The sequence below is a fragment of the Mytilus californianus genome, unplaced genomic scaffold (genome assembly GCF_021869535.1).
Source record: "Mytilus californianus isolate M0D057914Y unplaced genomic scaffold, xbMytCali1.0.p SCAF_13, whole genome shotgun sequence".
In the NCBI taxonomy this organism is placed as follows: Eukaryota; Metazoa; Mollusca; class Bivalvia; order Mytilida; family Mytilidae; genus Mytilus; species Mytilus californianus.
Genome location: NW_026262615.1, coordinates 25563328 through 25579281, shown reverse-complemented (window position 1 = coordinate 25579281; position 15954 = coordinate 25563328). Strand labels below are relative to the sequence as shown.

The 15954-nt window shown below is 32.6% G+C and overlaps 1 protein-coding gene across 1 annotated transcript in view; it reads left to right on the top strand.

Moving 5' to 3' along the window:
• LOC127723410 (glucose dehydrogenase [FAD, quinone]-like) overlaps window positions 1–14601 on the top strand; it is a 33947-nt gene extending 19346 nt beyond the window's left edge. Inside the window, exons 6-12 of the mRNA XM_052230038.1 lie at window positions 269–390; window positions 731–898; window positions 3300–3450; window positions 4168–4319; window positions 9339–9513; window positions 12456–12681; window positions 13779–14601. Of these exons, the coding sequence (XP_052085998.1) occupies window positions 269–390; window positions 731–898; window positions 3300–3450; window positions 4168–4319; window positions 9339–9513; window positions 12456–12681; window positions 13779–13914 (1130 nt within the window). The 3' untranslated portion in view covers window positions 13915–14601. The remainder of the gene's footprint in view (window positions 1–268; window positions 391–730; window positions 899–3299; window positions 3451–4167; window positions 4320–9338; window positions 9514–12455; window positions 12682–13778) is intronic.
• The last annotated feature ends 1353 nt before the right edge of the window (window positions 14602–15954 follow it).

Below are 15954 nucleotides of genomic sequence, written 5' to 3'. Positions count from 1 at the left end.
TTGAGTAAATAATAGTTTCCTTTGCCTTACGGAATATTTCATCACCTAGAAATTTCATATTTTCCGAGGGTATATCCAATCATATCTTCCTTTGACAAGTGTATTACATATATAGCCTGCCTCTGTTCTTGTGTTAAACATACACATTTGTCATATACATGTTTACCCTTACATTTTGTCAATTAAAACTTTTGATAATTATCATTTTACATATCAAATTTAATATACATATGAATGTGTTCAATACAAATAAGTTCAACATTTTTAGGATACTGTCCAACACAGGCGAATATAAAAGACGGTGAACGTTGTAGCTCAACTGCGTGTTATCTTAGACCTGTTATGCACCGACGTAATCTACAAATCAGTATAAACAGCTATGTAACAAAGGTAATTAAAACTAGTGCAAAATATTTGTGTAAGAAATTAATGATGATCGTGAATAAGCTTATTTTAACCTTATTATATGTTTAGACGAAGCTGCCTACCTGTATTTTTCAATGATCATACGCAAATTAAAATGATTTACTATTCCTTATTTTATTTTAAATTGATCAATTAACAGTAAACATTTTATAACAGAAAACGATTTTTAAAAGAAACTTAAAGCAATAGCAGTCTACATGTTCTAAGACTATAAGCATAAATGTATATTATTAAGACATGTAAACATTATGTTTAACGACTTTTCATTTTAGACATTTTGCTTTAATGTTCTATTGGTTTGTAGGTACTTATTCGTAGAAAACGCGCTATTGGGGTACAATTTGTGAAAGGAGGGCGGAAATATAAAGTTTATGCTCGTAAAGAAGTCATAATGTCTGCAGGAGCATTCGGTTCACCACATATATTACTTTTGTCTGGAGTTGGGCCTAAAAAGCATCTACGAAAGCTCAAGGTATGTTTTCTCTACGCTACTTCAACTATTTGAATGTATGAGATCTGTAGATTCATTTTGTTTTATCAAATGGCTATCGTGCTATCTAAAAACAAATATGTAGTGCCTTTTTTTATTGATAATCATACACAGAATGAATACGAAATACTAAAGGTTTATTCGACATATTTTCGCAGTCTTAGATCCTTAGATACTGGGTAAGTAGTCTTAGCTTATCTGTTATTTATCCGATTTTGTCCTTTTCCCGATTGTGAAATAATGACCGAGTGTTGAATCGCGACGTGGTTAATTCATGCATTCCTGTCGACACATCGGTTTCTCTCCTTTTGTAGTTCATGAGATTTCCGCAGTATCTGTCTGTTTCCTATGTTTGTATCCTTTGAATCGCATAATGAGATTTGAACATCCGTTAACAATCTCGCCTAAATTTAGTCGGTGTATCAATACAGTCATGTAAATATCACACGGGTTAATCTCGCACCAACAGTAAAGAAAAACAAGTTATAAAACAGAATGTGTTCTGTTTGAATGAACATCCTCGGGTACAAAAAAAGTTAAATCACAAAAATACTGAACTCCGAGGAAAATTCAAAACGGAAAGTCTTAATCAAATGGCAAAATCAAGAGCACAAACACATCAACCCAATGGACAACAACTGTCATATTCCTGACTTGGTACAGGCATTTTCTTATGTAGAAAATGGTGGATTGAACCTTGTTTCATAGCGCTTAACCTCTCACCTGTATGACAAAGTGTTTAGTTGTTGGTGAGATGATGAAAAATGGCCAACAAAACTCGCCAGTCAGGATCTTTTTGTGTAAATCACTTATAATTTAAAATCCTGAAATATTGTTTATTTATTCATCGTTTGGTTTCATTGGTTCATAATCCTTAATTAAAGATGGTATTGTCTCGTCGAATATTTTTCGACGTAGCCAAACACAACACGGAACGATCAAAAGAGATGAATGATACATTTCTACGGAAACGCCATTTAAGTCTTCCTGGAAGCGTTTTATAATATCAACCAAACCTCATAGTTACCTATCGTTACTTGAATACGAACGTAACTGAGTAAATTAAAAACACAATTGTATTGCTTTCAAATGCATTATGAAGGGAATGCTTGCCTGTCAACTGACCTGCATTTTGTGGGTCACACCCGGGAATTTAAGAGCACAACCGCAATTTGTCTATAGTTGCCCGGGTTATTAAATGACACGTAATTTCGGTATTGACCATTTTCAACCGTATTCTTGTGCCTTGAGACTGTTTAAGTATGAACTGATAGATTTCATAAGTGATTTTCCTTCGAAATACCGGCAAATTCGTAATTTTTTCTGGACAGGAAGTTCAACTAGCTGTGTAAAATGTCAAATCAAGTGACCCATTGAGTGCATGGCTTCACTTGACAGCTTTAGTTTTAAACACACTTAAATAACACCAATTACCTTAGCCTAGGGTCATAAATGATTTCAAAGATGTTTGACAAAACATTCGAGTGAGTCCCCCTTGTTTGCCACAGCATACTCCTCAAATTGATGTTCCTTTGTAAAAAGACTAAATCTAAGGCAGTTATATATCAAAATATTACTTAAAAGATTTTAATCATTAAGGACAATTAGGAAAATATTTTTATCATCACGACTTCCTTTGAATGCATCAATTTTAAATTATATCAACTAATATAAATTACTTTATAAATCATTTAGTAAAGCGATTTATTGAGATTAAGCTATTACAAACCATAAAGTATAGTACTTACAGGTAACCTTAACACTTTGTAAATGAAACATTTAGAGGTTGGAGGGCCGAAATATATATAGTTTAAACAAATTGATATTTCAATGATTATTAAAAGCAATAAAACAATGAAATTAAAGTTCTAAAATATTTTCAGTAAATACTTAACCATGTGAACGTGATTTGGAGACTGTTTATTTCAAAATATAAAAAATGTCCCCTAAATACTTAAATTCAGCTGAGAAAAGTTTGTATGCATTATGACCTGAGGTTTTCCTCTTCAATGCAGGTCATGACCTGCATTTTCATGTTCACAAGTATGGGAATGTATTTTTCACAAGCTCTTGGAAGATGAATAATCAATCTAGTTAATCCCAATTAGTCAATTCATAAAACAATTGTTTATAAGGTGAAATTCACTTATACTTAAGTTTCGCCATCTTTGCAAAGAGCTAAGCAAAGATACAGGCTTATATCTTTTTACGCCAGACGCGCGTTTCGTCTACAAACGACTTTTCAGTGACACTTGAATAAAACAAATTAAAAGATCAAGTAAGGTACGAAATTAAACATGTTAAAGAGCATTGAAAATCCTACTTCTTACAATGCTGTAGAACTATATTTGAGTTTATTAACATTATATTTGTTTATAAATAGATTCCAGTACATGCTGATCTGCCCGTTGGAAACAACTTACAAGATCACCCTGTCCTTATAATGTCTTATTCAATCAATACGACGCTGAATACCAACGTAAACAAATTTACAGATCCAGAGAACGTTTTAGACTATATACTTCACAACAAAGGTATATAAGACATTGAGGAAAATAAAACATTTGATGAATATTTTGAGATATGATATGATTCTTAATGACCAAAGGACAATGTGGTAACAGCTCTTGATCATGGTGCGGCCTTCATAAATGAGCCAAGACTCATCCTTTTATTAGACTTTATCAAAAAGTAAACAACAACCTGGTTTATGCTAAAACAACGTACAAAATCAAATACGGCAGATGGAAACCAACGACAATCAATTATTACAGGTCCCGGACAATCACATAAAACATGTGGCAGTGTTAAACATGTTTGTCAGCGGTCAACCCTCCGTCTTACCAGGGACGGCACAATATAAAAACAAAATGTATAAATCAGTTTGAAAAAGCTACACTCAACGGCATGAAGCACAATAAAAAATAACACAAGGAAAAAATACACAAGTTACCGATTTAAGAATACACGAAATTACAAGAAACTAGTTTCATGCTTATTGCATGCATGCCCTTGTGAATATGGCAACGGAAATTAAAAACCTCAACCTATATAGGATTGAATTATACTTCAATTCAAAGATATTTTCAGATATTTTAAGAATAAGAATACTTAAGACTTTTCTTTTTCAAAGCTCAAACGATAGGAAGATAATAGTTATTTTCTAACTTCTAGAACCATAGAAATGAAAGGTGCATAAGTGAATCTGGCATATTTACGACCTCTTTGTCTTTTCTGTTAATGATTTTCAGGTTTTTATACAACACCATTAATGGATGGACTCATGTTTGATAAATTGGACAAAACATCGCCTTCAAAGTATACAGACTCTCAGGATATCTTTGTTCCTATTGCATTTGAAAGACCAAGTGTTGTTAATGCATACAGCGACTATATCAACAAGGTATTTGGCACTTTGCCGTTAGCTGCAAATTTTATTCGAATTTCAATGACAAAAATGACCGTTTTGATCTGTTGAATTATCCAGCAATAGGTTTCAGATAGGAACATTGGAAGCCAATTGGCTGTCTTATGGTTGTCTTTCTGATATTGTTTTACATCTAACCCCCTTGTTTTATTAATTTTGTATTTACATTGTATCATAGATCAAATTTATTCGTTCAGTGTATGTTCACTTGTTTTTGTTAATATGTCTTTTGATTGAGTTAAGCCATTTCAATTGATATTTTATAGTGTGTCTTTCTATGTTGTGATGTTACACTATTGTTTCAGGAAAGGTGAAGGTTGGCGTCATTAAAACGTTTAAACCCGCTGCATTTGTTTGCACCTGTCCTAAGTCAGGAACCTGATGTTCAGTGGTTGTCGTTTGTTGATGTGGTTCATAAGTGTTTCTCGTTTCTCGTTTTTTGATGTGGTTCATAAGTGTTTCTCGTTTCTCGTTTTTTATATAGATTAGACCGTTGGTTTTCCTGTTTGAATGGTTTTACACTAATCATTTTTGCGACCCTTTATAGCTTGCTGTTCGGTGTGATCCAAGTCTCTGTGTTGAAGGCCGTACTTTGACCTATAATGGTTTACTTTTACAAATTGTGACTTGGATGGAGAGTTGTCTTATTGGCACTCATACCACATCTTCTTATATCTAATTGGTCTAATTAGTTCATACACAGGATCACAAAATTGTTAATACTAAGGTTGTGATTTGAACCTCGCACGTAGCAGGTGCGTTCGACTTCGATCTTAATTGACTAGAAACGCCAGTTTGCATGCCTTTCTCAACCAATAAAGCCTCCACGATATAACATCTACTCTTTTTCGTTTACAAATTGATATATTTCTATCAATTCTTAAAAAACTACTAAATAATAAATCAAAGTTATGTCTGTAAGCAAATTTATGATTTTATTGGCTTCAAATGGTTGGTTGACGATGCATCAATAGTAAACAGACAGGGTTCCCTCAGCAGGAATAACTTCCAGCATAATGTCACTATATTACAACAAAACAAACACTACATAGAAAGCTATTTTTGTACAAACTTCTTATCTGTATGGGTTACTTCAAAACCTTGAGCAAAAAAAAAAGTATGATAAGGCCATTTTATTCAAACTGGTCAAATCCAAATGACGGTATAATGCGATCAAATATACATAATTGTATACAATATTACCAATTATGAAGGATTTTTGTCAAATAGTCTCAGAGCAGTTGATGTGTACACAAGGTGTCGTTACAATACTTAAACTAATGACCAAGGTCCTTTAAAACCCTCAAAATGGTTAAATCAAATTGGCGGTTCTATGGTTACTAATCATAATGCCAAACAATAGTACCAAGCATGCGAGCTTTCAGTAAAAAATGTCTAAGAGGAGTTGAGTTCACAAGATGTTATTTCATAACACTTCAAACCCTTACACCCGTAAAAGTTGTAAAATTATGATGGCGATGAAATATATAGTCAACTACACATGAGGCCAAACAAGCCTACCAAGTATGAGAGTTTTCTTTAAAATGGACTCAGAGGAGTTGCATTCACAAGGTGTCATTGTTACAATACTAACAAAAATTACCAAAAGCTAATTCTTCCCGTACAAATGGTTTAAATAAAATTGAGGATATAGCACAGTCAACAGGATATATATATGTAAGTTTATGTCAAACGGTCTTTGGGTATTGTGTGTTTCGGACGAGTAGACGAACGGACGGAGATCATTATCATATATTCCGCTGCGCGAAGGGCGGGTACAAAAACCCATTGATTAATATTGGAATTGCCCTATAAGTCCCCTGGAAGATATACAAATTTGAAAATAAAATTTGCATTTAGAACGGGGAAGGTATAGCAGCCTTTATTCGGCAGCTAAAATAGCTTATACTTCTCGGACAATAACGGCTGGTGTCTGTTTCATTCTTTTAAATGTTATATATATGTTGTGTACAAGATGTAAGTTTGTACAAATTATAATTTGTACAGGGTTTTTGTACACATTATAAGTTTTTTCACACATACCTTCTTGCACCAGGTGATACATGTTTTTATTAAAAAATGTACCAGTTTAATGTTTTAAATTCAAATTTATATACTTCAACCTAACATTTAGTGCAGTCACAGATATAATTATATTATAAGATAATTTTATTATATTTATCTATTGTAAAGGATCCTACAAATTATTGTAAGATGCAGTCACAGAAATAATTATATTACTTTACGGATCCTTTACAATAGATATTTCAGCTGATCTGCAAATTTACAGATCTTACACTGTTGGGCTGTTGTTTAGACAAATTTCTAGATACAGAATTTATTTTCAGCCTTGTATCACCATCACTGCTGGTGATCCGATGGATAAAATCTGTTGTAGAGTCGTCACTGGTTCAGACGTACTTATAATATAGTTATTTCTGTGACTACATCTTACATTAATTTGTAGGATCCTTTACAATAGATAGTTCAGCTAATCTGTAACAATTCCATCTTCATGCCTTATATAGCATGTACTGTGTTACGACGCTAGATAAAAACTGACGAGGAAAGGTAACACCCGGCCACCGAAAGCTTTATTTTGATAGAGCTTAGGTGGTCGAGTGGTCTTGCGCGACGGGCATAGTGCAAGGCGATTTGGTGCCACGATATCTCAGTAGCATGAGTTCGAATCCCGGCCAGGGAAGAACAAAAAAATTTGCTTCCGCAAATTTACAGATCTAACACTGTTGGGCTGTTGTTAAGACGATTTTTATATAAACAGAATGTATTTTCTTCCTTGTATCACCATCACTGATGGTGATCCGGTGGATAAAATCTGTTGTAGAGTCGTCACTGGTTTAGACGTACTTATATATATATATGCAAGTCTAAATTGAAAACTACGTTCAAACCTATGATTGCGTTGGATAAAAACCGCAATTTTTATACGTGTGCATGCAAAACAAATTTCTTGGTAGAGGGGTCTAAATACAGCACAAACAACATTTTCGAAAAGACGAAATGAGTGAAAAAGTATATTTTAACAAAACGCATTTGACTAGCAGGTCGAACAACTGATGTTCTTAAACCCTGCTGACTGCCATTGACGATTGCCAAATAAACGGATATATATATACATGGAATCACATTTATTACTCAGTAGTGAGAGATTTTGTTACCAATAGATATAAGAAGATGTGATATGAGTGCCAATGAGACAACTCTCCATCCAAGCATATAAGACTCGATGGAAACTGAAAAAGCTTAAATTTCACCGTATGACGGACTCATTTGTTTTTGAAGATATCGGAACTTTCATTTAGGTTAGAGACAAATATTAATTTATGAAAGCAACTAAGGATTTAATCATCATCTGCAAGATATGATAATTTGGTTGATTGTAATGCATATGTGTGTTAGTCATATATTTATATCATAATTATACAGATTCATATTACTAATAAACCTTTTTTTACCGTTCTATTTTACTGAGAAGGAAATAGCTGTTATTTATTTATATGCAATAACAACTTAATGAACAACGTATTTACATAAAGATATGCTACTATTTGTTTATTTAGAACTGATTTTAATCTAATTGACAACAAGTCATGCTTTCCTATTCGAATGAAACAATAACTCTATATTTATCATCTGAAAAAAGTAAAATAGCAAAAATACCGATTTCTAAGGAAAATTCATAACGGAAAGTCCTTTATCAAATGGCAAAATCAAAAGCTCAAACACATCAAACGAATGGAAAACAACTGTCATATTCCTGACTTGGTACAGAAATTTTCTTGTGTAAAAGTGGTGGATTAAGGGCATACGTAACAGTTTTGATCCCACGGTGATTTGTTTACGAAAATTTGCAAACAAGCTATTTTTCACCGAGTCAATGCAAATATTTTATAAAAAATATACCTTCATGTGCTACTTTAAGAGATAAATGGGGTCGAAATTTAAGACATTTACTCAAAATTTCGTTTTTTGGAACATTTCTATCCTTTGGATAGACATACCTAACTTTTGTGTTTCAAAAGAAAAACACAATAGGATTTTTGTAAAAACATTTCGAAAATCTCTTGAACATAAGTATGCTCTAAATTTTTATAACAATTCTTTGAAAATAATTAATTTTTATCAAAGTTTCAGGATTTTAGGAAAAAAACGGAATTTTTTGCTGTATACTTATCTAATTTTAAAAAATCTCATCGGTGACTTTTTCATAAAAATTGGTACAAATAATCTTCATACGTAATCAATCCTAATGTCATTTTTAGAAAGAGGGGTCCATGAACTCGTTTACAAGTTAAATCAGTCTGAATGATAAAAATAAGTCGAAAAATGCATCTTTTCCCGATATGTCGCAGTTTGACGTCGCGAAAAATAACATTTTACGTTGGCAACGTCATTACCTCCCCTGTAACTGTATCGTATGCCCTTAAAAGGTTTTATAGCTAGCTAAACCTTCTCCTTTGTATGACAGTCGCATATATATTTCCATTATATTGACAACAATGTGTGAGCAAATCAAACATAAACATGTTTAACCCCGCCGCATTTTTGCGCCTGTCCCAAGTCAGGAGCCTCTAGCCTTTGTTAGTCTTGTATTATTTTTAATTTTAGTTTCTTGTGTACAATTTGGAGTTTAGTATGGCGTTCATTATCACTGAACTAGTATACATATTTGTTTAGGGGCCAGCTGAATGACGCCTCCGGGTGCGGGAATTTCTCGCTGCATTGAAGACCTGTTGGTGGCCTTCTGCTGTTGTCTGTTCTGTGGTCGGGTTGTTGTCACTTTGACACATTCCCCATTTCCATTCTCAATTTTATAATAGGTAAAATGGTCAAAAATTGAGGTACATTAGTCAACATTGTGTTATAATCCTAATTACTATTAAAACAAATAACTATTTCAACAAAGAAAAACAAAATGGCATATAGACACTCTATAAAAAAGTACATAAGTGAAACATACACGATATTTTCCAGGTAAAACAAGAACTTTTGACCCGAACAACTGACAGTTCATTTGATGTTGCTCTATTTTTGTTGCATCCAAAAAGCAAAGGATATGTACGACTGGCAACCGCTAATCCTTTTAGGCATCCTCTCTTGGACCCAAGATTTTTAGCGGATCCTTATGATATAGAAATGCTGCTAAAAAGTAAGTAAAGAAAATAAGTAAGGTATGGAAGGAAGAAAAAAAATACAAGACTTAGGGATAAAAAAGAAAAAAATACCTTAATGGTGACTGAAAGGAATGCAAAATTCGTAGTCGTCAGACACCTAAATACCTTAGTGCTTATATTGAATTACTAAATATCATTCACAAGGCAAATGACTTATTAAGAAAATATTTTTACGGATTTGTGATTCGTTAAAAATTGATCACATGTACGTTTGTATTTACTAAGTTTGCACGCTAATACTGTTGTGTTTAACTTTTCTTAGGTCAAAAACAGCAAATTGCACAGGACATACAGCATGTTACAAAAAATATATTCTAGAAATCCCTATTTACATTGTTCCTGCAATAGTTGTTGATTAATAATATAACAATTGTAGCCTTTGGTTGACATATGCTTCTCTTAGGTCGATATAACCTCGTATCGACCGCATACAAAGGCTATAATTGTATTTTAACAAAGAAGATTGATATGAATTATTAACAATTAGTTTGAAATCAAAATGCTGAAATAGGAAATTCTTTCAAGCAAATTAATTCTGTTGAGTGGTCCTTTGTGACTCCAATATTATATAAAATATAGAACTGAGGTTAGCATGTGACTAAAGTCGTTGATTTATTTAGGTAGTGGGACTCCCAAATAAATGTTTCATTGTATTTTTATAAACGCAAGTCATATAAGTTAACCAACTTAAACTCCTTTTCATTGATTGATGTAGTATTTGTTTATTCACTTCTATGCTAGATTGATTGACAATGGTCAATTTGCAGGAAACTGAGACATTATAATATTAATAAGTACAAACGTATTATTTTCTATAAAATGAGGAATTAGTTCCAGTCAAAGAAGCAAGTAGGAATTTTTTTAATTGGATTTTAAATGACTTCTTATAAAATTAATATAAAGATAAGGAGATGTGGTATGATAGCCAATGTGACAATTATCCATCAAAGTTCAAATGAATTGGATGTAAGCAATTATAGGCAACCGTACGGCCTTCAATAATGAGAAAAACCCATACCGTATAGTCGGCTAAAAAAAGGCCTCGACAATAAAATTATTAAATAATTCAATTGAGAAAACTACATGTAACAGCCTAATCTATAATAAAACAATTTACGAAAAAACAAATATGACAGAAATGAACCAACGACAACCACCGAACTACAGGCTCCTGACTGTGGACAGGCACATAATGAATGTGGCGGGGTTAATCATGTTTGTGAGCGCTCAACCATCCCCCTAACCTGTGACAGTGGTGTTACAGCACGACATAAGACTAAACTATAAAAATCACTTGAAAAGGGCTTAACTCATCAGATTGGTACAAAGCAGAAAAACATGTAACAGGTTTATATACATCCCTATCAAAAAAGACAAAAGTACATACCTGAGAGTACTCGCAATTACTGACAGCTAGTTCAAAGCCAATAACGACCTATACATAAATCATGTATCTAACACTAAAATATCAATCAGTACATATCCAACATTCAATTGATTTAGTGTAAAGACGTCATTACAAGTTAGAGAAAAACGTATTCTCGTGCACTACCAAAATATAGGTATCGATAGATTGTAGTACCGTGAAACTTCACAAGTGTATAAAAATAATATTAAGTATGGTTTTAATTTATTGATAACAAAATCAACATTTAAGCCTATAAACACATTATTCAAAGATCTAATTACAGTGTTGAATAGGTAACCATTTAGAATAAGTTTATTTAAATAAACTCATCATAGATACCAGGATTGAAATTTTGTATTTACGCCAGACGCGCGTTGCGTCTACAAAAGACTCATCAGTGACGCTCGAATAAAAAAAAGTTAAAAAGGCAAAATAAAGTACGAAGTTGAAGAGCATTGAGGACCAAAAATTCCTAAAAGGTTTGCCAAATACAGCTAAGGTAATCTATTCCTGAGGTAGAAAAGCCTTAGTATTTCAAAAATTCAAAGTTTTGTAAACAGTTAATTTACAACTACGACCATATCAATGATAATTCATGTCAACACAGAAGTGCTGACTACTGTGCTGGTGATAAAGGATTGATAAGTTTACCCGGTTCGTATCTGAATTTTCTACAGGTACAGCCAAACTTGCAAATCAAATCATAGTATCTATGGAAGAATTTAGCAAAGGTTTTAAGTAGTTTTTTGTAACGAAATCCCTGACTTGATAAATTACCTGTAATACCTAGACTACGCTCATTGAAATCCAAAACGTCACTACAAACAAAGGCATAGCGAACGAGTTGGGATATATAAATACCGTAAGACGGTGCAAAAGAGACATCACCATCCAAATAGGGAAAATTAACAATAGGGAAAGAAAAATCATCTTTTTGTCGTAAATTTCAGTGCAGAGTTTCTGGTGTAAAACTGAAATATCTAAATCTAAGAATGGACAGTTATTGCTGTTAAAAATTAATTTATTTAAAGTAAGTTCCATACAAATTTTCATTGAGTGAGTTATATTGACTGCAATACTGTTAAAATACTCTTAATTTCAATTAAAAGATTTTTTAAAATTTTAAATTCTGTTTAATTTATAAAGCGAATTATTTGGGGTGTGATAAGGTTTTGTTTTATTTGTTCATTGTATATGTTTTGTGTGTGTTCATTTGTATTTCTATAATCGAATCTAAATCATTAAAGCACATTAATGTAAGGTTTGTTGGTAAACATTTTAAACTAATCTTAATTTTCTGTTAATCAAAAGATACGAAACTGCATTATGATTAAAAATCTTTTTGTGATGTTTATTGGAAGGAAGTTGAAAACCATTATTACCAAATGATGGTACAAAAAAGTTATTTTTATTTATTGACATTCATCCATGAATGTAATACATAACTTCTCAAAATTCCACAATTCTTTGAAACTGCGTTCGATAATACCAGTATTACATATATTATAGTGATTCGTTGGACACAGCAACTTGAAAAGACTTCGTCATGGCGGAGCCTTGATGTTAGACTAATTAGACTAGATATGGAAGGACACTGCGGAGAATTAGAATTCAATACGGACAACTACTGGAGATGCATTATTCGACATTTTATAGTATCGGGACTTCATCCCACAAGTTCGTGTAGGATGGGTTCAAAAAGAGACCCAACTGCAGTTGTAGATCCTACCTTAAGGTATTATTAATATATTGTTAAAACTTTTAATTTGTTTTTTTTACATCCAATTTGGTCATAAAGCTCTTTACATCCTTGGCTTTGAAATTTTGTGTGTTTGAATGTTCCTGATGAAGGTAAATCCAGAAAGGCGCTTCGGACGCACATAGTTAATTAAATGTTATTTTAATTTTCTAAAATCTATCAAATTAAAAAAAAAAATAAAAATCTGTCAATTACTCCGTAATTGTTCCGTTAATTTCACATTTAAATTTGGTTGTCTTTAAATATGGCTAAAATATACGTACATCAACTGTAGTATGACATTGGTACAATTGCGAGGGTTGAATACAAGTATGTGCATGTTAAAATAAGGACAAAGGTATACATTGTATGAAGCGGTACGCATAAAAGTACAAAAGCTCAAACGTATGCAATTTTGAAGTAAAAGAATCGTTAAATGAATTCTTTTGATTTCGTGTATTTTTTTTAACACCATAAAGGCCAAATGCTAACAATGTTCAGGAACTAAGTTCTTCTTAATCTGTTGTCTTTGTTTATTATTTCTAACGTAGTTCCTAGCGTTTCTGCGTATTTATACATCGCTGGTTACCTAGAAAAGCAAAATGTTAATCATTAATATCACACTACAAAGATCACCGAATAACTAGTGGATTAAAAACGGGTGAAAATGTAAATAACTAACGCATAATAATAGATCGTAATATAAAACTCACGTTCAACCACAGTAAAAGTAAACTGTCAATTGGCCATCTACATTTGCATTTGGCTAAATTTTGTTATACATACGCTACAATGCAGAACTGTGAATATTTTTGTGCAATGCAAACATTAGCGTTGCAACATGTCCATCGTTTCGATACTGTTTGTTTTTTTATTAATGTACACTTATTACATCTACTTTAACTGTTATACTTATTTCATTGTTTCTCCCTTGTTGTATTTAGTGTATTCAGAAAATGGTTTACGTAATAAATATCATATTCATTTAATTCAAATCACTAAATGTCGTTAGGGTATGTTTTGAATATAAGTATACATTAATCGAATAAGCGTTTTTTGCTCCTAGTTGCCTAATGATAATTGATATCTTTCAGGGTAAAAGGTATAAAAAATCTGAGGGTAGTCGATGCATCTGTCATGCGCAATGTTATATCTGGAAATACTTATTCACCAACCATGATGATTGCAGAAAAGGCAGCTGATATGATAAAACGTGGAACCAAATGTTAAAATCTGACAATACTGAAAGATGTGTACTAAACATAACTTTTACGGTCGAGTTAATAGACTATTTTCATTTTATCGACTTTTGACTCCGGATTATAGAACTTTTCGACTGGTTACAGAATCTATGGTAGGACATCATGGTACTCGGTTAAGGAAGAGCCATCAAATGTAGTAAAATCAAACATATAATCGGTGCAATTTTGGGAGAATGTTTACTGTTTACCGATTATTTTGTCGTGTTTATAAAACATAAAACAATTAATTTCCCCCCAGAATTTTGCCGATTGTAAGCATGATGTTACTTCCTTATTTTGCTCTTACTTGACCGAGTACCAGACTGTCCTATACTGCAGAAAAGGTAACCTGTCGAAAAATAATAAAACTCCGGAGACAAAAGTCGGTGATATGAATATAGTCTACTGTGGATTCATTAATATTCGTTGGATACCAATTTTCATGGATTTCATGGGTACAGTAGGACCACGAATTTAAACGTTCAACGAATTACAAGTTTTCTAAAGGAATGTATGCACACTTTGCCAAAACAACGAAATTAAATATCCACGAAAATGCTAGTTTTCCTCAATCCACGAAAATTGGAACCCACGAAAATAAATGAATCCACAGTATTTAAAGATGTGTCTTGTAACTGATAACTGAAAGTAAAATACACTATTTTCTTAACTTTTATTTCTTTATTATTTCATGATTGTAAATCTTTGATGTGTATTTATTTTTCATATTTTTCTGTTACATGAGTTAGTAGCATGATTGTTAGAAAGAAAAAGTAGTTCATCATGTAAGGAAAGAAAAAAACCAACAGGAGGGCTTCTTAGCGTTTTAATAACTTAAAATGCAAAATAGCTTACACATATATTTGGTGTATACACTAGAATTCTTTACATCAACGAAGCAAACCCCAGGCTTCATTTAAAGGTGTAGACGACTCAAAAGCCGATTTGATAGAAACTCGTTGCTAGATATCAGTAGTGCTACTTTTGAGCACTGATGATTAATAAGGGGAAAAAAAAACTATGGTTAAAAACGATGAAATGACAAAGTCTACATGCAGTTCACCCAAAACTCATGATAGAGTACACAAAATCCGTCTTGAACTCAGATGCCCTAGCAGGGTAAGTAGTTCCTACTACAATTATGCAACCCGTCATTTTGACGATGACACAGAAATACTCAGTAGGAAGTATTGCTAGTTGATGTACTAATCAAGGTAAATGATAAATTATAAGTGGATCATATCCATGGTAATCTATTCTATAAAAGACAACCACAATCATGATAACGTCTGTAAAATTTGAACAAAAAATCTTCAACTATTCGATTTGGTCACCTTGTAGGACACTGACATATAGCTTGCTGCATTAAAATAATTATCGAAAACATAGATCAATCACAAAATACATACTCAATTAATAGGCAAACATTGATAAAAGTTGCTGCAGAGATATTGAAAATGTATTGCCTTGAATTCGAAACTTGTGAAACTGAAATTTAAAAAATGTTAATCTTTGCTGCATATTGATAAAAAAATTGAAAAAAGTCATATACATACAAAATCTAAAGATCTTTCAGGTCAAAAGTTTTCAGAGTGTTCCATAAAGTCCTTAGCATGTTACAATTTACCAAAATATATAAATAAGAAGATGTGGTATGTTTGCCAAAGAGACAACTATCCATCCAAGTGACAATGTCTCAAAAGTAAACAATTATAGGTCAAAGTACAGCCTTCAACACGGAGCCTTGGCTCACACCGAACAGCAAGCTATAAAGGGCCCATAAAAAGACTAGTGTAAAATAATTCAAACAGGCAAACAAACGGTCTAATCTATATAAAAAACGAGAAACAAGAAACACTTATGAACCGCACCAACAAAGGACAACCACTGAACAACAGGCTCCTGACTTAGGACAGGTGCATAAAAATGCAACGGGTTTAAACGTTTAAACAGGCGCCAACCTTCACCCTAACCTGAAACAGTTGTATAATATTACAACATAAAAAGACATACAATAAAATATCAATTG